Source organism: Pristiophorus japonicus, chromosome 20 (genome assembly GCF_044704955.1).
Source record: "Pristiophorus japonicus isolate sPriJap1 chromosome 20, sPriJap1.hap1, whole genome shotgun sequence".
Classification (NCBI taxonomy): domain Eukaryota; kingdom Metazoa; phylum Chordata; class Chondrichthyes; family Pristiophoridae; genus Pristiophorus; species Pristiophorus japonicus.
Window position 1 is genome coordinate 19,356,402 of NC_091996.1, and position 27,138 is coordinate 19,383,539.

A 27,138-nucleotide genomic window follows, 5' to 3' on the forward strand; every position below is an offset into this window, starting at 1 on the left:
TCTTCCATTGACCCAGAAGGCGGACGAAATTCGGGATACGCCATAATAGACTAGGAGAATCAGGTCCTGGAACCTGCCGCCTTTGAGACCGCCTATTCCGCCCAAGCTGAACTATTCGCCCTCACCCGAGCCTATATCTTGGCTAAAGACCTCAAGGTCAGTATCTATACCGACTCTGGGTATGCCTTTGGGGTAGCCCATGATTTCGGACAATTATGGAAAAATAGGGGATTCCTAACCTCAAATGGGAATGAGATATCACATAAGCGGCTAGTATCTGACTTATTGCAGGCCCTCATGCTCCCCAAGATTGCCATTGTCAAGTGTACCGCCCACACTACCGGAAACTCTCTGGTTGATATAGGAAACTGCTGTGCTGACCAAGAGGCCAAACAGGCCTCTCGTGGACAACAGATGGTAGTGCCCAGAATGATGAGTCAAACTAAAAATCCTACAAAGGATAAGTTAGCCTTGGAAAAACCAATGCCAACCATCCAAGATGTCATTAAAGCACAGGAGGACGCTCCTGAAAAAGATAAACTGTTGTGGAAAGATTATGGATGTACTTATGACAATGTCTCTAAACTCTGGACCACTCTCGCGGAACAGACTTGCATGTCTGACGAATTGGCCTTATGGGTTATTGAATGTATGCACTTTGCTACTCATTGTGGAGCAAGGACAACAAGTGACATGCTTTTGGCCACATGGTGGCACCCTAGACTCCAGGCGCTGGCCCAGATCATCAGTAGTCGCTGCCTTGTTTGCCAACAGCATAATCCAGGGAAGGGAGTCCCCTGTGATTGGGGTAAGACGCCCCTACCAGAAGGTCCCTTTGAGACCTTGCAGTTGGACTACATTGAGTTGCAAAGAGTTCAGTGTTACAAATATGTGATAGTAATAGTGGATGTGTTTAGCAAATAGATCGAAGCTTACCCTACCCTGGACAATAAGGCTCAAACTGTTGTTAAAGTGTTAATGAGGGAAATTGTTCCTAGATATGGTATCCTAGCTCGACTGAGTTCTGATAATGGCCCTCACTTTATTGGCCAAGTTAACAAAGAATTCTGTTCCCAGATGCGCATTAACCAGCAGCTGCATTGTGCCTACCGACCCCAAGCTGCGGGACTAGTTGAACGTGCTAATCAAATTCTTAAAACCAAGCTTGCAAAACTGGTAGCATCAACCGGACTCAATTGGCTTAAACTCCTTCCCATAGCCCTATTCCAGATCCGAACTACTCCCACTGGTAAGGCTAGACTGACCCCCGCTGAGGTCATTTATGGTAGGCCCCTTAGGACCCCATGGAATCAGAATGTCCCCTCCACTGTCCAGTTCCACCACATGACTGAGGAAATGACCACCTATGTTCTTTCCCTGACTCAGGCTCTGCGAATAGCCCACAATCAGGTTCGAGACGCTCACCTCGACCTCCCAGTTGTGCCCGAATTGTCCCTCGTGGCACCAGGGAAGTATGTCCTGATTAAGAAATGGATTCGAAAAGGATTAGAGGCACGATGGGAGGGGCCTTTTCAGGTGTTACTCACCACCCCCACTGCAGCTAAGGTTGAAGGGAGAAGTGCCTGGGTTCACCTGCATCATTGCAAGCGTATCACTCCTTAACTATCCTTTATATTTATATTACAGACTTCCTCTATCCCATAGCTGAATAAGTGGAACATTCGGGCGAGCAAAGACGAGCTGCTGAAGGTTGTGTACCTCTAATTCCCCGTTGGACAAATCAGGTCCTTGAGACTCTTGGAACCTGACGGGCCCAGAGGACGTTGGATGATATCCACTTAACCCATAGCTATGGGGTGGTGGATTATTTTTAGTATAATGGCGTTGGCAGCTTATAACATACAGGGGGCAAGACAACGAAGGGAACTCCATGTCAATACGTTCCTATACATGTCTTATGTTTATGCGCAAAATGGGAACTTTTCTAGATGCTGGGTGTGTTCACATATCCCTATACATTCCAAAGGGGGAATTCCTTTGCGCCCCGTTCCACTGACCCTAACTGAGACTGTCAGATGGATTCAGAGCCAGACTATCATGAGAGGAGGGGGGCCAATGCAAATACGAGAGATGAAAGGCGGGTCAAAAGAGAGATCACGGAGACCAGGAGGAGTATCATACCCTTACCACGTGAACGACCACGGGGAGGTCACCGAGTGGGAGTGCTGGAGACCCCATTAGTCAGACGTTCCAGGGATGGTACCAACCAACCTACGACCGTGAAAAGGAACCCCCATTCTTAGCTCTGACCAATACCGCGGGGATTGGGAGGCCAACCGGGGACATATGTCTAACCCGAAATGACACCAGTAACAAGGGACATATTATAGGGTACAGCAATTGCCCACAGTCTCAACATCACCACAGGTGCACGAGTCACCATCCTCTCACACCTTCCGAATAAAACAGGTGGAGGTCGGTGGGCCCAGTCTTGGGACCCGGAAGCAATATATCAGAAAGCAGCTTTTAACGGCAAGTATTTCGTGTGCGGTCATAAGGCTGGTTGCCTAGGCAATGGACAGGGTCCTGCTATCTGGGATATGTGGTGCCATTTGTGCGGCAAGTACGTACCCTGGCGGAAGCACATGCCTCCAGCCGATACAAGCGAGCCCTCACCCATGCCGACAGGTTCTTTGGGGTCACGATGTTCCCAATCGGGATAGGACATCTCATGGATGAAGTACAGAACCTAGAGACGATATTGGAACAAATAGCTAACAATACTGCTGAAGCTCTGGAGGGCATCACGGCTGAAATGGTAGCAATACGGACCGTAGTATTACAAAACAGAATGGCCCTCGATTATGTGTTAGCTGAGAAAGGGGGAACGTGTGCCCTCATAGGATCCGAATGTTGCACTTGCATCCCCGATAATTCAGAAAACATAACCAATCTCGCTGATCACATAAGGAGGGAGGTAAAGAAGTTATCCACCCCTGCAGGAAGAGTAGGCTGGTTTGATTGGCTGTTAGGTGGATCTTTGGGATCGTATATAATGCATGGAGCGATTATTCTCATCGTAGTAATAATTACCTGTTGCTTGATTATTGGTTGCTTTAACCTTTGTTGTAAAGTCATGATGGCAAGGTTAGCAAACCCTCTAATGGCCAGGGGCTCCCGGGTTATGATCCAGCAAACTAAAGACCTACTCGACAAGGAGGATCAGGAAAGAGTGCGCGAACGGCTGAATGCGATACTCCTGGAATAGTCACCAGGGTTATCATGGAATGATAAAAGGGGGGAATGTGAATGTTTGAAAATGTATAGAATATGAATGTTTGAAAATGTATAGAGACATTGAAGTTGAGAATGTGGGAAAATGTATAGAGAAAGTGAAATTGAACAAAGAAATTATGGGAGAATAACTAAAAGAATGTCAGACTGCAAATATTACAACATCAGCACAATTAACAGACTTGCAAGGTCTAAGTTACTAGTCACGCCAGTAAAACTGTAACATTTAGAAGCAATGCCTGAGAAAGTTCTTTGAGCAAAGTGTGAGAAAGTTCTTTGAGAAAAACAGCTCATATAGATGTCAGCTCATGAGTGGACAAAGGGAAGGAGGGATCAAAAGGGATAGGCTGAACTAGGATGTCACTCTAATTGTATCTTGTTATCTTGTACCGAAAATGTATAACCGTTGTGCCTTTACAATGTAACTTCACTTGTCCGTAGGAAGTGGGTGCGCTCTATCGAGAGAGCATTTCTTCTGTCTGATAAGTCCCGGCCGGTAAATCTTTATAATAAAGACTGCTTTGTTATAAGCTTCTTTGGTGTTCGCCTCAGTGTATTCGCTGAAACAGATTGAAAGGAAAAAGAATCCAGAAATCTACAGAGATAGACAGCTTTTTGAGCGATAAGGGAATAAGGGGTTATGGGGAGCGGGCGGGGAACTGAATCCAAGATCAGATCAGCCATAATCTTATTAAATGGCAAAGCAGGCTCAAGGGGCCAAATGGCCTACGCCTGCTTCTATTTCTTATGATTAGTGGGCAATTGCTGCAGCTTCATGACCTCCTGTACCATGTGGGAACACGGGGACAACACCAGTGTCCCTGACGACTACATGTGCGGGAAGTGTGTCCACCTCCGGCTACTGACGGTCCGCGTTGCGGAGTTGGAGCTGAAGGTGGATTCACTCTGGAGCATCCACGATGCTGAGAATGACGTGAGTATCACGTGTAGCGAGTTGGTCTTACTGCAGGAGAAGGGTCCACAGCCAGCGAGGGAATGGAAGACCAGCAGGAAGAGTAGTGCAAGGAAGGTAGTGCAGGGGTCCCCTGTGGTCATCCCCCTGCAAAACAGATACACCGCTTTGAGTGCTGTTGAGGGGGATGACTCATCAGGAGTGGGCAGCAGCAGCCAAGTTCATGGCACCGTGGCTGGCTCTGTTGCACAGGAGGGCAGGAAAAAGAGTGGGCGAGCGATAGTGATAGGGGATTCAATTGTAAGGGGAATAGATAGGCGTTTCTGCGGCCGCAACCGAGACTCTAGGATGGTATGTTGCCTCCCTGGTGCAAGGGTCAAGGATGTCTCGGAGCGGGTAGAGGACATTCTAAAAAGGGAGGGAGAACAGCCAGTTGTCGTGGTGCACGTTGGTACCAATGACATAGGTTAAAAAAAGGGATGAGTTCCTACGAAATGAATTTAAGGAGCTAGGAGCTAAATTAAAAAGTAGGACCTCAAAAGTAGTAATCTCGGGATTGCTACCAGTGCCACGTGCTAGTCAGAGTAGGAATCGCAGGATAGCTCAGATGAATACGTGGCTTGAGCAATGGTGCAGCAGGGAGGGATTCAAATTCCTGGGGCATTGGAACCGGTTCTGGGGGAGGTGGGACCAGTACAATCCGGACGGTCTGCACCTGGGCAGAATCGGAACCAATGTCCTCGGGGGAGTGTTTGCTAGTGCTGTTGGGGAGGAGTTAAACTAATATGGCAGGGGGATGGGAACCAATGCAGGGAGATAGAGGGAAACAAAAAGGAGGCAAAAACAAAAGACAGAAAGGAGATGAGGAAAAGTGGAGGGCAGAGAAACCCAAGGCAAAGAACAAAAAGGGCCATTGTACAGCAAAATTCTAAAAGGACAGAGGGTGTTAAAAAAACAAGCCTAAAGGCTTTGTGTCTTAATGCAAGGAGTATCCGCAATAAGGTGGATGAATTAACTGTGCAAATAGATGTTAACAAATATGATGTGATTGGGATTACGGAGACGTGGCTCCAGGATGAGCAGGGCTGGGAACTCAACATCCAGGGGTATTCAACATACAGGAAGGATAGAATAAAAGGAAAATGAGGTGGGGTAGCATTGCTGGTTAAGGAGGAGATTAAGGCAATAGTTAGGAAGGACATTAGCTTGGATGATGTGGAATCTATATGGGTAGAGCTGCAGAACACCAAAGGGCAAAAAACGTTAGTGGGAGTTGTGTACAGACCTCCAAACAGTAGTAATGATGTTGGGGAGGGCATCAAACAGGAAATTAGGGGTGCGTGCAATAAAGGTGCAGCAGTTATAATGGGTGACTTTAATATGCACATAGATTGGGCTAACCAAACTGGAAGCAATACGGTGGAGGAGGATTTTCTGGAGTGCATAAGGGATGGTTTTTTAGACCAATATGTCGAGGAACCAACTAGGGGGGAGGCCATCTTAGACTGGGTGTTATGTAATGAGAAAGGATTAATTAGCAATCTCGTTGTGCGAGGCCCCTTGGGGAAGAGTGACCATAATATGGTGGAATTCTGCATTAGGATGGAGAATGAAACAGTTAATTCAGAGACCATGGTCCAGAACTTAAAGAAGGCTAACTTTGAAGGTATGAGGCGTGAATTGGCTGAGATGGATTGGCGAATGATACTTAAGGGGTTGACTGTGGATGGGCAATGGCAGACATTTAGAGACCGCATGGATGAACTACAACAATTGTACATTCCTGTCTGGCATAGAAATAAAAAAGGGAAGGTGGCTCAACCGTGGCTATCAAGGGAAATCAGGGATAGTATTAAAGCCAAGGAAGTGGCATACAAATTGGCCAGAAATAGCAGCGAACCTGGGGACTGGGAGAAATTTAGAACTCAGCAGAGGAGGACAAAGGGTTTGATTAGGGCAGGGAAAATGGAGTATGAGAAGAAGCTTGCAGGGAACATTAAGACGGATTGCAAAAGTTTCTATAGATATGTAAAGAGAAAAAGGTTAGTAAAGACAAATGTAGGTCCCCTGCAGTCAGAATCAGGGGAAGTCATAACGGGGAACAAAGAAATGGCGGACCAATTGAACAAGTACTTTGGTTCGGTATTCACGAAGGAGGACACGAACAACCTTCCGGTTATAAAAGGGGTCGGGGGGTCTAGTAAGGAGGAGGAACTGAGGGAAATCCTTATTAGCCGGGAAATTGTGTTGGGGAAATTGATGGGATTGAAGGCCGATAAATCCCCAGGGCCTGATGGACTGCATCCCAGAGTACTTAAGGAGGTGGCCTTGGAAATAGTGGATGCGTTGACAGTCATTTTCCAACATTCCATTGACTCTGGATCAGTTCCTATGGAGTGGAGGGTAGCCAATGTAACCCCACTTTTTAAAAAAGGAGGGAGAGAGAAAACAGGGAATTATAGACCGGTCAGCCTGACATCGGTAGTGGGTAAAATGATGGAATCAATTATTAAGGATGTCATAGCAGTGCATTTGGAAAGAGGTGACATGATAGGTCCAAGTCAGCATGGATTTGTGAAAGGGAAATCATGCTTGACAAATCTTCTGGAATTTTTTGAGGATGTTTCCAGTAGAGTGGATAAGGGAGAACCAGTTGATGTGGTATATTTGGACTTTCAGAAGGCGTTCGACAAGGTCCCACACAAGAGATTGATGTGCAAAGTTAGAGCACATGGGATTGGGGGTAGTGTACTGACATGGATTGAGAACTGGTTGTCAGACAGGAAGCAAAGAGTAGGAGTAAATGGGTACTTTTCAGAATGGCAGGCAGTGACTAGTGGGGTACCGCAAGGTTCTGTGCTGGGGCCCCAGCTGTTTACACTGTACATTAATGATTTAGATGAGGGGATTAAATGTAGTATCTCCAAATTTGCGGATGACACTAAGTTGGGTGGCAGTGTGAGCTGTGAGGAGGATGCTGTGAGGCTGCAGAGCGACTTGGATAGGTTAGGTGAGTGGGCAAATGCATGGCAGATGAAGTATAATGTGGATAAATGTGAGGTTATCCACTTTGGTGGTAAAAACAGAGAGACAGACTATTATCTGAATGGTGACAGATTAGGAAAAGGGGAGGTGCAAAGAGACCTGGGTGTCATGGTACATCAGTCATTGAAGGTTGGCATGCAGGTGCAGCAGGCGGTTAAGAAAGCAAATGGCATGTTGGCCTTCATAGCAAGGGGATTTGAGTACAGGGGCAGGGAGGTGTTGCTACAGTTGTACAGGGCATTGGTGAGGCCACACCTGGAGTATTGTGTACAGTTTTGGTCTCCTAACCTGAGGAAGGACATTCTTGCTATTGAGGGAGTGCAGCGAAGGTTCACCAGACTGATTCCCGGGATGGCGGGACTGACCTATCAAGAAAGACTGGATCAACTGGGCTTGTATTCACTGGAGTTCAGAAGAATGAGAGGGGACCTCATAGAAACATATAAAATTCTGACGGGGTTAGACAGGTTAGATGCAGGAAGAATGTTCCCAATGTTGGGGAAGTCCAGAACCAGGGATCACAGTCTAAGGATAAGGGGTAAGCCATTTAGGACCGAGATGCGGAGGAACTTCTTCACCCAGAGAGTGGTGAACCTGTGGAATTCTCTACCACAGAAAGTTGTTGAGGCCAATTCACTAAATATATTCAAAAAGGAGTTAGATGAGGTCCTTACTGCTAGGGGGATCAAGGGGTATGGCGAGAAAGCAGGAATGGGGTACTGAAGTTGAATGTTCAGCCATGAACTCATTGAATGGCGGTGCAGGCTAGAAGGGCCGAATGGCCTACTCCTGCACCTATTTTCTATGTTTCTATGTTTCTATGTTCGTTTTAATGCCGAGTCTCTCTGAGAGATACTGGTGTAGCGAAGCTTGTGAGGGAGCAAGGCATCTCGGACATGGGAAAGGATTTCTGCGTTTGACTTTGCATGTGCGGACGCCGGAAGTTGCGGCCCAATTTACTCAATAACGGTGAGCGCTGATATCCTCACCGTTATTTCTACTGCCATATCTGAGCCAAATTTCATGTTAATCTTCCTAAAAGAGCAGTTTTTATTTCTTGCTCAGAACAAGCTTGGCAAACAGACAGTAAGGGTTATTAACTTTTATATGAGAATTATTGGATTGAGATGCAAGTACATCTGTTCCCGCTCCAACTCAGTTGCCAGAATCTTAGTCTTATACCACAGTGCTTGTACAATTTGGCTTACTAGGTTCAGTGTTAAAATTGCAAGGGTCAAGCCATGCATCAAGACATTGTTACTATAGCTCTATCCTCTTATTAAGTGCTTTCCCCAAATGATGTCATCAACTAAGGGGCCAAGGCCAGCTTTTCCTTTGAGAGGTTTAACAGCTGTTCTTATGAATGGGCCTGTACCACAAACTACAAGGCTTTATTTTTTGGTACATGGTACATTACAAAGAGCTAATAAATACCCAAGCTGCGCATAAACCTGTTCAATGGACTTTACAGTGGTCCCAATTAAGCTACTCGGTTGCCTTGCCTTGGTAAATGAAAATATCACCACAGATACAAACATTTAAAGGCTACAATTTAAAGAGCAATTAAAAGAATAAAAACAGGATTAGGGAAGTAGGAGAGTGGACAAGGCACTGTTCACATACATTCAGCATCAAAAGTCACACAACTAACTGCTGTTGCAGCTTTTCTCCTGAAAAAATGTGATAAAAGTTCCTTTGGATACGATGACGACGACTAATAAAAAACAATTTCAGTTACACATCAACATGAAGCAGCCAGTATAACTCAGTGAACTGATTGATAAAAATGTGAATGAAAGTTCTGTTTTCCCACCAATTCTATGTTGTGAAATTCATGGAAAACATGTCTGAGAATTAAAAGCCAATGGAACAAAAATAAATTTATGTCTTCAAAACTGTAAAGCAAATTCTTAAAACTCAAAAAGCTTGTGTTGCAGCATATTGTGAGGTACAATATTTGCATCTGACAAGCAGTGTTCCCTGTAATCTGCTCTTTATTCTGCACGGTCTGTTTCTTTTAATGTACAATGTAAAAGTCGCTGGGCGGATCCTTTCCCATGACTGCGCGGCTGGCAACATTGCTGGCAAGTGAATGAAGGTCACCAGTAATAACAAATACAGCAAGAGTCGCTTTCCAATTCTAGAAACAATTATGTTAAGGGCAATTGTAGCACCCAACTAATGTTTTAGCTGAGATCAACCAAGGCAGACCAGAGATTAAACCTGGGACCTATAGCTCAACACAACCTCTCTACCCCAAACAATCTGCAAAGGGATATAGACAGGCTAAGTGAGTGGGCATAAAATTTGGCAGATGGAGTATAACGTTGGAAAATGTGAGGTTATCCACTTTGGCAGAAATAATAGAAAAGCAAATTAAAATTTAAATGGAGAAAAATTGCCAAGTGCTGCAGTACAGAGGGACCTGGGGGTCCTTGTGCATGAAACACAAAAAGTTAGTATGCAGGTACAGCAAGTAATCAGGAACAAATGGAATGTTGGCCTTTATTTCAAGGGGGAATAGAGTATAAAAGCAGAGAAGTCCTGCTACACCTGCACAGGGTATTGGTGAGGCCACACCTGGAGTACAGCTTCCAGTTTTGGTCTCCGTATTTAAGGAAGGATATACTTGTATTGGAGGCTGTTCAGAGAAGGTTCACTAGGTTGATTCTGGAGATGAGGGGATTGACTTATGAGGACAGGTTGAATCGGTTGGGTCTATACACATTGGAGTTCAGAAGAATGAGAGGAGATCTTCTTGAAACTTAAGCTAATGGGGGGGGCTCGACAAGGTGGATGCAGAGAGGATATTTCCACACATAGGGGAAATTAAAACTGGGAGACATAATCTTAGGCCGCCCATTTAAAACTGAGATGAGGAGAAATTTCTTCTCTGAGGGTAGTAAATCTATGGAATTCTCTGCCCCAGAGAACTGCAGAGGCTGGGTCACTGAATATATTTAAGGCAGAGATAAGACAGATTTTTGAGCAATGAGGGAGTAAAGGATTATAGGGAGCGTGCAGGGAGGTGGAGCTGAGTCCATGATCAGATCAGCCATGATCTTATTGAATGGCGGAGCAGGCTCAAATGGCCAAATGGCCTACTCGTGCTCTATTTCTTGCGTTCTTAAGATCCCCCTTGTACTCTTAAAAGGAAGCTGGGCAGAACCTTTAAAAAAAAACATAAATCACAATTGTAGCAGTAACTAGCCAGTCTGTGAATTAGGATACTGACCTCCAAAAGATTTCTTGGACCAATCAGGCACATAGCGGGTTTTCAACCTGTAGAACATCCTTTGAATGAAGATAGGGGGAACATCTCTAGAAAAAAACCAAACAGGTACACAATTGTATTAGCTCTTTGTTAACCACAGTAACATTCCTGTAACAACATAAATACTAAAATCCCATTCAACGGATTGTGGAAAAGCAGGACTTTATTCCCAATTCTAATGTGTGAAATTCAGGCAGGAATTTTGCAAGATTCAGAACCCACTGGAACAGAAAATAAATTCAGATTTTCAATGTTACGCAAATTCTTAATCAGAGTCAGTAATGAGATACTGTATACACATCTGACAAGTGAATGAAGTTTAGCAGTAGCAACAGAAACATACAGCAGAATGTCCTTCCAGTTCTAGAAACAATGATGAGAGTGTGTTACAATTATGAGCCCACCACTGAGGGGTGTAATAGAAGCTCGACACGATGAGAATAGATAACCAGGAGCAGCAGCAGTAACAACAACCGCATTCCCGTATAAGCATTATCTGGAACCCGAGATGAGATGGTGCGAGATTGGAGCATTGCAGTAACTGTATATTAAAAATGATATACACACTCCCCGCAGGATTTTTTAATAAATAGAATGACCATCAACTCCACTGGACAGTGCTCAGGAGTGGGAACCCTAATCGGTTGTCTGCGCCCCCCCCACCCCCCAAAACCCATTCGTTTTTGGACACCAAAGCCAACTGTGTGCACCCACTGCTATTATCTTTGTAACCGTAGTAGGAATTGAAAAAGACGATGATAATGTTGCTTACCCGACAGCGCTACAAAGTTCCTCCCAGTCCACGTCACCAACATCATCAACGTTCAACAAGTACAATCTGCAAAATACAATGGATAGGGTTCTTGCCTACAGTTTATCAGCAACCTGTTTGCCAAATCACAAAAAATTACTTTTTATTAAAAAAAAACCCAATTAGATACATCCAGTTATAGTATGAGTGGTGGTATCACTTATGAGCACCAACCTAGCCTGAATGGTCGATCATAGAAAACTTACAGCACAGGCGGCCATTCGGCCCATTGTGTCTGTGCCGGCGGACAAAAAGCTATCCAGCCTAATCCCACTTTCCAGTTCTTGGTCCGTAGCCTTGTAGGTTACGGCACTTCAAGTGTATATCCAAGTACATTTAAATGCTATGAGGGTTTCTGCCTCTACCACCCTTTCAGGCAGTGAGTTCCAGACCCCCACCACCCTCTGGGTGAAAACTTTTCTCCTCAAATCCCTTCCAAACCTCCTACCAATTAAAATCTATGCCCCCTGGTTATTGACCCCTCTGCTAAGGGAAATAAGTACGTCCTATCCATCCTATCTAGGCCCCTCATTATTTTATACACCTCAATTAGATCTTCCTTCAGCCTCCTCTGTTCCAAAGAAACCAACTCCAGCTTATCCAATCTTTCCTCATAGCTAATATTCTCCAATCCAGGCAACATCTTCGTAAATCTCCTCTGTACCCTCTCTAGTGCAATCACATCTTTCCTGTAATGTGGTGACCAGAACTGCAACGCAGTACTCTAGCTGTGACCTAACTAGTGTGTTATACAGTTCAAGCATAACCTCCCTGCTCTTGCATTCTATGCCTCAGCTAATAAAGGCAAGTATTCCATATGCCTTCTTAACCATCGTATCTACCTGGCCTGCTACCTTCATGGATCTGTGGACTTGCACTCCAAGGTCCCGCTGTTCCTCTACACTTCAGTGTCCTACTGGCTAAGGGGATCAAGGGGTATGGAGAAAGCAGGAAAGGGGTACTGAGGGAATGATCAGCCATGATCTTATTGAATGGCTGTGCAGGCTCGAAGGGCCGAATGGCCTACTCCTGCACCTATTTTCTATGTTTCTATTCCCTTGGTTTGTTAGCACTCCCCAAATGCATTATCTCACACTTCTCCGGATTGAATTTCATTTGCCACTGTTCTGCCCACCCGAACAGTCCATTAATATCTTCCTGCAGTCAACAGCTTTCTTCTTCATTACCAAACACACAGCCAAATTTTGTACCATCTGCAAACGTCTTGATCATGCCCCTACATTCAAGTATAAATCATTGATATGTACCACAAAAAGCATGGGACCAAGTACTGAGCCCTGCGGATCCCCATTGGAAATAGCCCTCCAGTCACAAAAACACCCATCAACCAGTAAAAGCTTCCTGCCTCAGAGCCAATCTTTGGATCCACCTTGCCACTTTGCCTTGAAGCTTTTACTTCCGTGACCAGTTCCGTGGGACCTTGCTAAAATCCATATAGGTTACATCAAACGCAGTACAGATTGTACCTCTCCAGTCCGGCACCCTTGGGACCTGACCGGTGCCGGATCAAAGAATTTCCCGCACCATGGGCAGTCACGCTGCAGGTATTTAAAATGACAATTGATTTTTTTTCTTTTGTTCTCTTTCTCGTCGCCCGTTTCTCAGTTTTTGTTTGTCCTCGGACCCTGAAAGGGGTTGTGGAGTTGGTCTATGTAACCGAGGCTGAGTAGCTGTCCGGGGCCTGGTGTAAAGGCCCGCTCCAGGCCAGGTCTATGCGCTGCAGGAAGGAGGGGGGTGTAGGGAGATCTATTACATGCCGCGGACACTGTACTGCACCGACACCTTGATGGAGTATGCGTCGCTGGACGACTTCACCTCCGGCCGCCACACCATCACCTGCAAGCAGCTCCACTGCGTCGACAGCACCGGCTTCGTGGTGTACGACGGCACGGTCTTCTTCAACAAGGAGCGCATGGGGAACATCAAGTACGACCCGAGGGCTCGCATCAAATGCGGCGAGGCCATCATCGGCAACACCAACGACACCTCCCCCTACAGGTGGTGGGGTGGGGGGGGGGAAAGAGAGAGGAAAAGAGTCGGTCATTGATCTGGCTTTGGACGAGAATGGGCTGTGGGTCATCTACACGGCTGAGCAGAACAACGGCACGATGGTGGTCAGCCAGCTCATGCTGAACCACGAGTGTTTCCGGACCAGAGAATCCTGGACTGGAGAGGTACAACCTGTACCCTCATCAACCCTCCTTATTATCTCCTCAAAAAATTAAATCAAGTTAGTCAGACACAGCCTTCCATGAACAAATCCATGCGGACTGTCCTTGATTAATCCGTGTCTTTCTAAAACATCTAGTAGCCCAAAGCTGTGGACTATATGAAAATAAGTGATACTCTGAAGTCTAACAGTCTGATGAAGCAACAGCATTATTTAATGTTAAGAGGACCTCAATTTCTGCCATTAGAATATTTGCACAGTACACTGGACAGGTGCTGTATTATATTTCTCAACAGCAGTCCTATCGTTAAATTAAACTTCTTATCCTGCAATTACCTCTATCTGGTATTTAACTCATCAATTGAGTTTCCCACTTTATTGTATGAATGCTGCAATGTGAGCCTTTATTCAGTAATATTACTTTTTGCTGCCTCATACAAGTCTGAAGTGCACTTTTTACCTTTCGATGACATTGATTTTTGTCTGGTAACCATTAAATCCAAAAGGCATCATCCTTCCAGACATTTTTGTAGTTAGGATGGTCATCCTGTCAGAATAAAAACAAAGTTAAACTTGCCACATCCCATTTTGGGGATTTTACAGACACTGATTATTTAAATATGGCGACTTGGTGGCACAGCAGACAACCATATTGCACCAAGGGATTTAATCCCAGCAGCAAATGGCTTTAGTTGGTACCTTGATGAACCAATGCATTAAATTACACTGCACCAATTTGGCACGCATCCCTTATGCAGAGGTCGAGGCACTCCCTCAAATTCCAGATTCTCTCTCCAGGGTCACATATAAATTGTATTTTAATACCACTAGGTGCTGACATAGCTGGCTTCCTTAAGTTTTCGTTCAAACACCTCTAGGTACACTTGGGAGTTCCTAGCACTCCAGTACCGAGTACTGGACTAGGATTTACTTGAAGTCTTGTGTAATTGGTTAAAAAAAAAAGGACACGGCTGCTGCCAACGAACCGGAAGTAGTTGCGCATGCGCAGTCTGTGTTCTTTTTGTCGTTTGCTTTGGGACTCATAGGGCCTGGGGAAAAATGCTGGGAATACTGAGCGGGCCTGAAATGTCGGGTACAAGGAGCGAGTCTGAAATGTCGGGAACAAGGAGCGGGCCTGGGGAAAAATGTTGGGAACATGGAGCAGGCCTTCAGGTCTCATGGGGGGGGGGGGCGCGTGGGGAAAGCAGAATCATCAACATTTTCAGAATAATGTGCAGAATACTTCTGCTCAGCTTCTGGTCATTGGCATCAGCTTCCAGTCCGTTGGCAGCAGTCATTCTGTTGAAAAAAAAAAGGCCTTACAGCAAAGTAAGAGAAGCCAAGTGTCATTCGTCCCAGGTAGCCTGCGTGTACTAGTCTCAACTATAGGGGTTTGTTTAGCGGCTCAGCTCTTAAAAGTCTACAATTAATTTGTGAAGTATCGGGTGCGTCATAGAATAGTTATGAGATGAAAAAAAAGCTTGTCCATTAACATCTGCAGCAGTAACTTAAGTGGGGTGGGGCATTTTACTATGTTAAAGGCGCTATATAAATGCAAATTTGTTTTTGAAAAGTATTCCATTTGTTCAATATTGGCTAATTGTTCTCAACCATAAAAAGATCTTATATTCCAGTGATTCAAAAATGAGAAGCAAATCCAGCCAGAACTAACTGTACAGGTACTGATTATTTGAAAATCTGATTATAAAGCAAGTTTTTGATGCATAACAGAATTTCAGAAATATTCTCAGTATGACAAAAAGATACATTGCAACCAATATTAGAGTAAGCTCTTCCCAAACCAGCAAACTAATATGACAAAGCATAGCTGACCGAACACTTGTACTTGTGACCTGGCACACTATAGTCTACAGTCTGCCTCATATCCAAGAGCAAACTGGTCATGAAATGGACCATAGACTTATGGAACAGACACTAGATGAGAGATTTATCAACCAGGGCCATAGCCCAAGGTCTGCAGAAATACTAAGGATTTTCAAGTTCACCTTGTGTTTTGTGCTGTACCTCACCATTGTATTTGGAGCGCTTATAACTTTTACAACCAGAATGCTTCCAAAACTTAAAAAGGGTGAAAAACTTCACTATGAATCACATAACTATTGGCTCACCATTTCTGCCTACACTGCATCCAGTTTCTGTGCTGCATTTGGTCTGCAACTGCAAACCAAGGAATTCTCTTGTATAGCTTTTCACGGAAGATTGAAACAAGCGTGTCTGTATTCGAAGCTGTGATTGGTAGATCATGTGTTGCTTCTTGTATCCTACTTTTCATAACCTGCTCCATTATCTTCATTAATGTCCTTTCCTCCTTCTTACTCCAGGGTCCACTATGCAAAGCTGTTTAAAAAAGAAAACCCATTTAAGGTATTTTTCTTTTTGGCCATACCGGGCTAATCCATCAAGAAACGAGGTACAATTAGAATTTCAATCCATTAAAACTCATGTTTCTCAGTACAATATTGTTACATTGCTGAATTTGTGGTACAGGTTGAACCGCTCTAATCTGGCACCCTCGGGACCTGGCCTGTGCCAGACCAGAGAATTTGCCAGACCACTGGGTGGGGGGGGGGGGGGGTCAGCATTTCGGGCCCAGCTTCGGCGCCTTGGTCAACCCGCAGGCGGCGGGGAAAGGAGGAGCGGCCGGCCCCAGGACGCAGCACACCGGCCTTGGAGGGATAGGAGGCCAGGGCTATAGTGACCAGTACAGGGACAGAGGCATAGCCTCGCTCAGGGAAGTGCCTTATCACCCCGACCCTCCCAATTTTGATGATCCACGACCGATGGATCCAGACGTTAGAAGCATCTCTCTGGCCGTGAGCTCGAGCCACCGCCCGCATGGCAGGGCCACAGCAAGCAGCAACAGCAACAGCCGGGAGAATGCCCCCCCTCCTTTTTTTAAAACTTTTTTTACTATTCTTTTTAAAAACCTAACAACTTGTTCCCAATTCTCTCTGCAAAAATAGTCAAATTTCCCTAGACACGCCAAATGACTTTAAATAGGGACTAAAACAGGACTGCGTTCCTTGCTCCAAGTATCCCCTGCCCTCTAACCATGCTTCAAGACTACATTTGATCTTGACTTTCCATGTGCAACACAACCAGAGATTGTATATATCTCTGATCTGCCGCAATAGATTTGTTCTATTCTGGGGGAGGTGGGACCAGTACAAACCGGACGGTCTGCACCTGGGCAGGACCGGAACCAATGTCCTAGGGGGAGTGTATGCCAGTGCTGTTGGGGAGGAGTTAAACTAACATGGCAGGGGGATGGGAACCTATGCAGGGAGACAGAGGGAAATAAAATGGAGGCAGAAGCAAAAGATAGAAAGGAGGATAGTAAAAGTGGAGGGCAGAGAAACCCAAGGCAAAAAACAAAAAGGGCCACATTACAGCAAAATTCTAAAGGGGCAAGATGTGTTTAAAAAAGACAAGCCTGAAGGCTCTCTGCCTCAATGCGAGGAGTATTTGGAATAAGGTGGACGAATTAACTGCGCAGATAGAACGGATATGATGTAATTGGCATCATGGAGACATGGCTCCAGGGTGACCAAGGCTGGGAACTCAACATCTAGGGGTATTCAACATTTAGAAAGGATAGACAGAGAGGAAAAGGAGGCGGGGTGGCGTTGCTGGTTAAAGAGGAAATTAATGCAATAGTAAGGAGGGACATTAGCCTGGATGATGTGGAATTGGTATGGGTGGAGCTGCGGAATACCAAAGGGCAGAAAACACGTGGAAGTTGTGTACAAACCACCAAACAGTAGTAGTGAGGTTGGGGACGGCATCCTGCAGGAAATAAGGGATGTGTGTAATAAGGGTACAGCCATTATCATGGGCGACGTTAAACTACATATTGATTGGGCTAACCAAACTGGTTGCAATGTGGTGGAGGAGGATTTCCTGGAGTGTATTAGGGATGGTTTTCTAGACCAATATGTCGAGGAACCAACTAGAGAGCTGGCCATTCTAGACTGGGTGATGTGTAATGAGAAAGGACTAATTAGCAATCTTGTTGTGCGACGCCCCTTGGGGAAGTGTGACCATAATATGGTAGAATTCTTTATTAAGATGGAGAGTGACACAGTTAATTCGGAAACTAGCGTCCTGAACTTAAGGAAAAGTAACTTCGACGGTTTGAGGCCTGAATGGGCTAGAATAGGCTGGCAAAGGATACTTAAAAGGGTTGATGGTGGATAAGCAATGGCAAACATTTAAAGATCACATGGATGAACTTCAGCAATTGTACATCCCTGTCTGGAGTAAAAAATAAAACAGAGAAGGTGACTCAACCATGGCTAAAAAGGGAAATTAAGGATAGTGTTAAAACCAACGAAGAGGCATATAAATTGGCTGGAAAAAGCAACAAACCTGAGGACTGGGAGAAATTTAGAATTCAACCAAGGCGGACTAAGGGTTCAATTAAGAGGGGGAAAATAGAGCACGAGAGGAAGCTTGCGGGGAACATAAAAACTGACTGCAAAAGCTTCTATAAATATGTGAAGAGAACAAGATTAGTGAAGACAAACGTAGGAAACTTGCAGTTGGATTCACGTGAATTTATAATGGGGAACAAAGAAATGGCAGACCAATTGAACAAATACTTTGGTTCTGTCTTCTTCATGAAGGAAGACACAAATAACCTTCCGGATACACTAGGGGACAGTGGGCCTAGTGAGAAGGAGGAACTGAATGATATCCTTATTATGCAAGAAATTATGTTCGGGAAATTGATGGGATTGAAGGCTGATAAATCCCCGGGGCCTGATCGTCTGCATCCCAGCGTACTTAAGGAAGTGGCCCTAGAAATAGTGGACGCATTGGTGATCATTTTCCAACAGTCTATCGACTCTGGATCAGTTCCTATGGACTGGAGGGTAGCTAATGTAACACCACTTTTTTAAAAAAGGAGGGAGAGAGAAAGTGGGTAATTATAGACCATTAGTCTGACATCAGTAGTGGGGAAAATGTTGGAATCAATCATTAAGGATGAAATAGCAATGCATTTGGAAAGCAATGACAGGATCGGTCCAAGTCAGCATGGATTTATGAAGGGGAAATCATGCTTGACGAATCTTCTGGAATTTTTTTGAGGATGTAACTAGCAGAGTGGACAAGGGAGAACCAATGGATGTGGTGTATTTTGACTTTCAAAAGGCTTTTGACAAGGTCCTGCACAAGAGATTGGTGTGCAAAATCAAAGCACATGGTATTGGGGGTAATGTACTGACGTGGATAGAGAACTGGTTGGCAGACAGGAAGCAGAGAGACAGGATAAACGGGTCCTTTTCAGAATGGCAGGCAGTGACTAGAGGAGTGCCGCAGGGCTCAGTGCTGGGACTCCAGCTCTATACAATATACATTAACGATTTAGATGAAGGAATTGAGTGAAATATCTAAGTTTGCAGATGACACTAAACTGGGTGGCGGTGTGAGCTGTGAGGAAGATGCTAAGAGGCTGCAGGGTGACTTGGACAGGTTAGGTGAGTGGGTAAATGCATGGCAGATGCAGTATAACGTGGATAAATGTGAGGTTATCCATTTTGGGGGCAAAAACACAAAGGCAGAATATTATCTGAATGGTGACAGATTAAGAAAAGGGGAGGTGCAACGAGATCTGGGTGTCATGGTTCATCAGTCATTGAAAGTTGGCATGCAGGTACAGCAGGTGGTAAAGAAGTCAAATGGTATGTTGGCCTTCATAGCTAGAGGATTTGAGTATAGGAGCAAGGAGGTCTTACTGCAGTTGTAAAGGGCCTTGGTGAGGCCTCACCTGGAATATTGTGTTCAGTTTTGGTCTCCTAATCTGAGGAAGGACGTTCTTGCTATTGAGGGAGTGCAGCGAAGGTTCACCAGACTGATTCCAGGGATAGCTGGACTGACATATGAAGAGAGACTGGATCAACTGGGCCTTTATACACTGGAGTTTAGAAGGATGAGAGGGGATCTCATAGAAACGTATAAGATTCTGACGGGATTGGACAGGTTAGATGTGGGAAGAATGTTCCCGATGTTGGGAAAGTCCAGAACCATGTGACACAGTCTCAGGATAAGGGGTAGGCCATTTAAGCCTGAGATGAGGAGAAACTTCTTCACTGAGAGTTATTAACCTGTGGAATTCCCTACCGCAGAGAGTTGTTAATGCCAGTTCATTGGATATATTCAAGAGGAGGGAGTTAGATATGGTCCTTATGGCTAAAGAGATCAAGGGGTATGGAGAGAAAGCAGGAAAGAGGTACTGAGGGAATGATCAGTCATGATCTTATTGAATGGCGGTGCAAGCTCGAAGGGCCGAATGGCCTACTCCTGCACCTATTTTTTATGTTTTATTTTTATGGTTATCCTCACTTCGCCCGAAGGCCCTTCGTCTGCTTCAAAACAGTGAGGACCGGCTGCTCGAAAACCGAGACCGCGGCCATCAAAAACCCCGAGAGTGTTCCGATCCAGGTGGTGATCGATAAGCTTCCGACCCCCAAGGGATTTGCTGTGAACGAACAGGAATTTGTGATGGAGGTAAGGCCGTGTCAGGTCACCTTGCCCAGTGGGCCCAATCTTAATTTGCAAAATGCAGGATTAAGTATGTGGAATTACTGTGCTGGTCTCTTGACTTCTTGGGTCAACATGTGCGGTGCAAGTTTAAAAAGTAGACTACTCCTGAGGCCGGATCAGCATGCTGCGTCCTGGGGCCGGCCGCTCCTCTCCTCCCCGCCGCCTCCAGGCCGACCGAGGCGCCGAAGCTGAGCCCGAAACGCAGCCGGCCCCAGGACGCCGACCCGGCCTCAGAGGGAGCACCAGAGGCGCGGGAAGAGGAGTGGCCGGCCCCAGGACACAGCGCGTTGACCTGGCCTCAGAGGGAGCACCGGAGAGGGGACACATAGCCAGCTCCAGAAAACAGCATTTTTTTCCTATCAAGCATATAACATTCTTGCAGTGTGCCAGCTGACCTTACCAGGTACTGCTGACAACGCCCGGCCACGATCTGCGCATGCGCCACCTCCCCGGGCCAGGAATGATGCCGGACCATGGAGGTTGTCGGACCAAAGAGTGCCGGATTTGAGGGGTTCAACCTGTACATCAATACCAGCATTAAGATAAAAGTAAAATAAACTATTTAGCTTTGTCATTTTTGAACAATACGAGATGCTGATAGGGGTGGGAGGAACCTTGTGTGGAGCATTAATGCCAGCATAGACCAATTGAGCCTGTGCTGTAAATTCTAGATAAAGCTTCTATTATCAGATCCCAAAAGAAGGGGGAGCCGAGTTGAAATTATTTCACTCAGAGTTGTCAGGATTTGCAACACTCTACCTGAAAAGGTGATGGAAGTCGATTCCACAATTCATTTTAAAAGGGAGCTGGACAGGTACTCGAGGATGAGGAACTACAGGGTTACGGACAAAAAGCTGGGATGTGGGACTAAGCAGAACTGCTCTGTCGAAGAGTCAGCGCAGGCACGACGGGTTGAATGGCCTCCTTCTGTGTGCATGTTTCTATGAATCTATGATGAAGAACTTGCACTCTCACAATCTCGAGGTATCCCAAAATGCTTCACAGGCAAGTAAAAAAAATATAGCCACTGTCGCAATGTATGGAATGATGGCAGCCAATTTGTGCACAGCAATGACCCACAAACAACAAAATAAATGATCTGATAATCTGGCTTTGGCAGTGTTGGTTGAGGGATAAATATTGGCCAGGACACTACATAAACCCACCCTGCTGACGTTTATGCTCCAATGAGCATTTAAATGTAATTTAAGCTTCAATTTTATATTAAAAGGATACTATAGTTATCTGAAACTTACACTGTCTGCAAACTTACTGAACTTATGGTGAAAGAAATTTTAGTAATTTAACCTACAGCGCTTTACTGTTCTTGCTCGACTTGTAACAGATACATCACTACGGTCCATGAGTTCGGCAATCTTCTTCCAGTGATTCCCGTGTACAATTTGCAAGCGTTTCAGTTTCTCCAATTCTTCTTTTGTGTATCTAACAACAACATATCCATTGTTAATCTCAGAAGGTTCACTAAACTGCAAAAAAAAAAGGTAACAAATAAGGACAACTAGTACCAGAAACTACAGCTCAGCCCAGTAAGGTTGTTTACTGATCTTGTGCAGAGTGATCGAACACACATTTACAACTACAAATTACTTGATATCCGGGCCCAACACAGGATAGGGGTTAGGAAATGCTAAGAGAAGTGCTTTTCCTACGAACAGTAGAATTTAAAAAAAAAAGAGTACTTTTAAGTTAGAGATAAGTTCTGCATAATCAAACTCAGCAAAGTTTAACAATTAGGTGTCAGATTTTATCTACATTTGAAGAGAACAGCCTGAAATTGAAACCAATGTGATTTCTGTAACAATGCTTAGGAGAACTTTACACCAACTGTGCATCACATTACTCAAGTGCAGCCTGGCAGAAGAATGTTCAGAGGTCGGCAAAAGAAAATCCAACGCAAAATAACGCCAACCATAAATGACCTTTTCTGGCAATGTTTTATCTGTCCTCGCTTTCCATACTTCCAACAATTACGGCCCAGGTTTGCTGAACCATTTGCAAGCGAACAGAATGCATCACTCAGGTCACCGGCAATGTCTGATTCTACACTATATCTTCCCACTAGAAGATACACAAGCATAATAATCCAGAGTGACCTTCAACTCTTTCACTTGCAGTGAGGGGGCATCTGACCATGACACAGCATTTCCCCTTCATATACTGGTTGAGATCAGGAAATTCTTTTGCGGTGGTTCGCCAATGGCTCAGCTGGTAAAAGTAGTGCATAATTAAGCCAAACAGAAAGTTTTATTCCCAGTTTGTAGCAAGTTAGTTAATGTCATTTGGTGTAGTACTACCGTCATTAGCAGCCTAACCTATGGGGGAGGGGGAAGATGTGTTGGGGAGAAACAAATAGAATTACATGGAATTTTCTGCATAGGCACAGGCCATTTGACCCAACTGATATATGCCAGTGTTTACGTTCCGCACCAGCCTCCAACCGCCATCCTTCACCTAACCCTATCAGCATATGCTTCTAATTTCCCTAGGTTTCCTCCTACTTATTGATATTCCCTACTGGAAAGTGAGAAAAGATTCTTCTCACGAAGAAATACTTGTAAATGCTAACCATCTAAACTCAAAGAAAGGTAACTAGAGCGATGGAGGGGGCAGGAGCAGGGGAGAAAATTGGCAAGAAAAGAAAATCTATTTTTACATGACACGCAGAGGAAGCATCGACACCCCCCAGATTCAAAGAAAGCATAATTGAATGGGAACACCAATACAATGTCACTGAAATGAAGGACATAACATGCACACCAATGATCAGCCACACAAAAACAGAAATATCAAACACTGACCCCCCCCCACGCCCCTCCAGTAATTTTAAAATCAGCCAGCCCTGAATTAAATATTACCATCTGTAGCAATTTCTGTTGTTGCTGAAGCTGATTATTTGCAAAAGAATATCCAACACTCCAATAATTATATAGCAAAATATAAATGATTGGTATGCGAGGTATTTCAGATTAACTCACCTGCCTTTACATCGATTAGGATCATACATCTTTTTAGCTCGCTGATAAACACACTTCCACGGTCTTGGAATGCCTTCAGCTATGAAGAGAAGAGAGTTTAAAATATGTAATATTAATTTAACTTTGGATGAAAGAAAGGCCAAATCAATGGGAGTAAAACATTCCTGGCATTAATGGAAGAAAATTTGAAAAATCGCCATGGTTAACAGGCTGAAAGGAGAAATTAACACAAGGGATCGGATCAGCCATGATCTTATTGAATGGCGGAGCAGGCTCTAGGGGCTAAATGGCCTACTCCTGCTCCTATTTTTTATGTTCTTAAAATGCACATCGATGCAAAAACCAGTCAAAAGATGGAGGGCGCAACCATTAAAAATACCCTGGTGTGATAGTTGTCAGATATTGTAAGTTAATCTACCGCAAATTTCAATGGCCCTGAAATTCCGGTAACACCATTCCCGCGGGCAATCTGGTAAAATAAAGAAAAAAAATGCGCACTTGCCTTTTTCTCCTGCACCGTCTTGAACTTTCGATTCTGTGATAGAAGATCAAGGGGATCAAGGGCCATGGAGAGAAAGCAGGAAATGGGTACTGAGGGAATGATCAGCCATGATCTTATTGAATGGTGCAGGCTCGAAGGGCTGAATGGCCTACTCCTGCACCTATTTTCTATGTTTCTATTTCTACGTGAAGATGATTCCCGGGCAGCGTATGATGTCACCACGCACGGGAATGCAGCGCATGCAAAGCCTGTGGCTTCTTTCGGAGCCAGTCCCCGCCCACAGGAGTGGTCAAAAGGAGCTCATTTACATAGGCCATGCCCACAATTTTTTTTTTAAACCTTCAGTGCTGCATCTTGTTTAGAGATGACGACAAGGCTTTGAAAGGTGAGATTTTTCCATTTTTTAAAAATCTTTTAAAATAGTTCAAATATTGTCTAATTTATTTTAAACATTTTAACAGTTTTAAAAGTTAATTAAAGCAATATAAAGACTTTAAAAATGTCTTGCATTTCTGAACGGGTCGTGGTTGTGCAGTGCTTAATAACATGACCAGCAAATAAAAAGTAGCGACTTCTAAACTGCATGTACAAATGAAAGGAGGAGAAAATGTTTATAAGATTGATGGTCACAAAATTTCTGGTTTGGGGGAGGGTGTAAGTTGGCGGGGACAGGAATTGTTGGCTGGGCCGATGTATGACAGAACACACTGAAGAAGCAACTGCAGCAGCAGCAGCATACAAATGACGGCATTAGGATGGGATGACAGCACTTGCCCTAAATTTCAAAACTCCTGCCCTCCCATCCGTACTCAAGAAGCTGAGCCTCTATGTAAAAAGGTGCAGTTTGTTGGGACCCATTCACCAAGGTGGAAATATGTGGTTGAAAGTACGCTGTTCAACTGAGATTGTTTGTGGAAACCTTTGGCCATATTTTGGGACTCACTACAATTGCTGGAAAGCCTTTGCACTATTATTCTCAAAGCCATCCTCTACATTCTGCATTACCCGTGGAAAGCATTCTATCTGAACATAATTACTGAGCTAGGCACTGAGTGTCTGACTTTCCAAGCTGCAACAGACAACATGGTACCTCAAATGTTATAAAAGTTGGAAGATTTGAATCTCTCATTACTTTGAGAGGAAGCTGCTTGTTTCCATTTCCTGCTGTTTATTTAGTGTACTCTACAGAACTCCTCAGCATCGACTGACTGCTGCTTATGCTGAAGGCTATTGCGCTGTTTGAAGCAAAGTTTCAGGTAGATGCGCACAGAATGTAGGCTGTACGCCTGCTTTATCTCGCGCAGAACGTTCGTTCCCTAATCCTGGGCAGATTTATAAAACTCGGATTTTTGCGTGAGAACTCATCGCACAGGCAAGACCTGTTCAAGCTCCAGCTGGGCAGGTCGGAAAAGGTGATTTTCAGCACATGCGCATTTGTCCATAGAAACTTCGTACGGATCCGGGACATCGGAATTTCAGGACCAATATATGAGATCCATCCCCGCTATGTAAAATTATTTTGGCATAAAAATGAAACTACAGATATACCTAGTCTGTAGCAGAATAAATTCTTCGTTTTCAGTTGTTTTATTCTTATCATCTCATTGGAGGACTCGGGAACATGCAAAAGCTCCCATTCATTTTGAATTCCAGTTAGTTCGATGAAGTCTTTTAGGTTTTTCTGCAACTGCTGGTTCTCCTCCTTGGTAAACCTGCCTTGTCGGACTGAAATTCCTACAAAGAACAAAAAATATTATAGCAATTACCAGAATCCACGTTAAGAAGTCTTTAAAAAAAAACAAAGCATAATAATCATTTTTAATCAGCAAATAAGGGGACGATTCAGCAGTGCAAAGACCTGACCATCTATGTTGGTCTGTACCAGAAGAACATTCCTGATCGAGTTTAATAGATAAATAGATTACCTCAAAATAGGGCAGGCTAGTAGCACAGAATAAATGAATGAAGTGCAATTTAAAACAGATATTAGGAATAATCAAGGATCCATTTGGTTGAACTGGTATCATTCGCCTCGGAGTTGAATGTGTGGGTTCAAGCCCTACTGTGGGCCCGGAGCGCATCATCTAGGTGGACACTTTAGTACAATACTGAAGGAATGGTTTATTGTCAGATGAGGCCGGTCTTCTTTCACAGGCGGTCATACAAGATCCTCCTATTACTATGAGGAAGAGCAGCGACCTCTCCTGGTCAACATAGCTCACTTCAGCAACAAAAACAGATCGACTTGTCATACATTTCATTTGCTGTATGCTGTGTGCTAATTAACTGCTACAGTTGCCTGACTAACTTTGAAAGTAATTCAGATCTGAACTCAAAAGGATTTTCCTTCCAGTACAGAATTTAATAACTGATAGGCAATAACGTTTTGTTAAAAATATATATCTATATCACAGTAGCAAAACTTCAATGTCCGATCTTCCAAATGCAGGTGGAAACCCTGTAAAAGGCATAAATAATTTGTGCAATTGCTGCCCTTGAGATGCAGTTCTTTTAAATAATTTGGCCCCTTACTTGTTACAACTTTCTCTGTGATGACAGCAGATGCACAGGCTAACAAAATATTCGTAACTAAACAAAATTAAGAGGTGCAATATTATTTTTGTTTCATATAAATGTCATTAAATAAACTGTCCGTTATCATTTGAAGCAGAATGGAATTTAGCTGTTGTCCATCTGCAGGTTTATATGACAACGAGTTTCTGTACGGTGTGGTATAAACGGCTCACCAAGGATCTCCAAAGCAGCTGCTCTGTGCACACCAAAATAACTCTTATCCACGCTCTGTAATAAAGTGCTTTCACTTTTGCAAAAAATGGTTGTGTCGAACTTACAAACTGATGCAAGTGGTTTTCTAAAAATTCTTCGGCCCATCCTCACAGCAGCCAGGGTAGATAGATGGAGGAAACCTGCTGCATTATGTTTTCTGTGCGCGGCCGTGATTAGTTCAGGAAGGTGACAGTCTTGTTTTAGATGTGCAAGATTCAGGAGTAACACTCACTCACTTTATGACCAAACACGTGTGTTTGAGAACAGAGATAAAATCTTGCGAACAATGGCAGGTTTGGCTCATTCTCCTAGTCCTACACAACTGTTAGATCCCGCCCCCCACATACCCGCTCAATAATGCCAGATCCCAGCAACCCATAGATTCTGCTTGTCAAATGCTTCAAAATTCCCATTTCAGGCTTGTTGGTTCAAAAGGATTCCCCTTCCTCACTCTCTCTCTTCTTTCTCCTCTCTTTCCCCACCCCCCCTCCACCTCCCAGCCCCCTTGCATTTTTCACAAACCTCTTGACTGTAGTCTCAGTGCTTCCAGAACTGCCTTACCATCCTGTGCTGTTTAAACCACACCGTCCACCAAATTTTCCCAGACCCTGAAACCTCCCTCTCCAATGCCCTCAGATTCCACGATCCCCTCTCCTACTGATCACAGAGCCTCTCACTGCAATGTTCCCAGAAACCTGGGAACTCCACTCAAGAGTACCGCTAGATCCCATCCCAGTACTGCCAGATGCTGGTGCCCCTTCCCAGTGACATGCCTAAAGCTGAGAATTCAGTTTCCC

General features: G+C 44.4%; 1 protein-coding gene across 5 annotated transcripts in view; it reads right to left on the minus strand.

Moving 5' to 3' along the window:
* LOC139233201 (transcription termination factor 1-like) overlaps positions 1 to 27,138 on the minus strand; it is a 53,422-nt gene that overhangs the window by 18,759 nt on the left and 7,525 nt on the right. For 4 of the 5 annotated variants that reach the window (XM_070863862.1, XM_070863864.1, XM_070863863.1 and 1 more), the window contains exons 3-9: positions 25,103 to 25,288; positions 23,053 to 23,131; positions 21,369 to 21,499; positions 15,619 to 15,847; positions 13,950 to 14,036; positions 11,260 to 11,325; positions 10,449 to 10,534 (exon numbers count right to left, since the gene is read on the minus strand). In XM_070863862.1, coding sequence (XP_070719963.1) covers positions 10,449 to 10,534; positions 11,260 to 11,325; positions 13,950 to 14,036; positions 15,619 to 15,847; positions 21,369 to 21,499; positions 23,053 to 23,131; positions 25,103 to 25,288 — 864 coding nt within the window. Of the gene's footprint in view, positions 1 to 3,552; positions 3,816 to 10,448; positions 10,535 to 11,259; positions 11,326 to 13,949; positions 14,037 to 15,618; positions 15,848 to 21,368; positions 21,500 to 23,052; positions 23,132 to 25,102; positions 25,289 to 27,138 lie in introns of those variants that run through there. The other variant, XM_070863865.1, reaches the window with a different exon arrangement.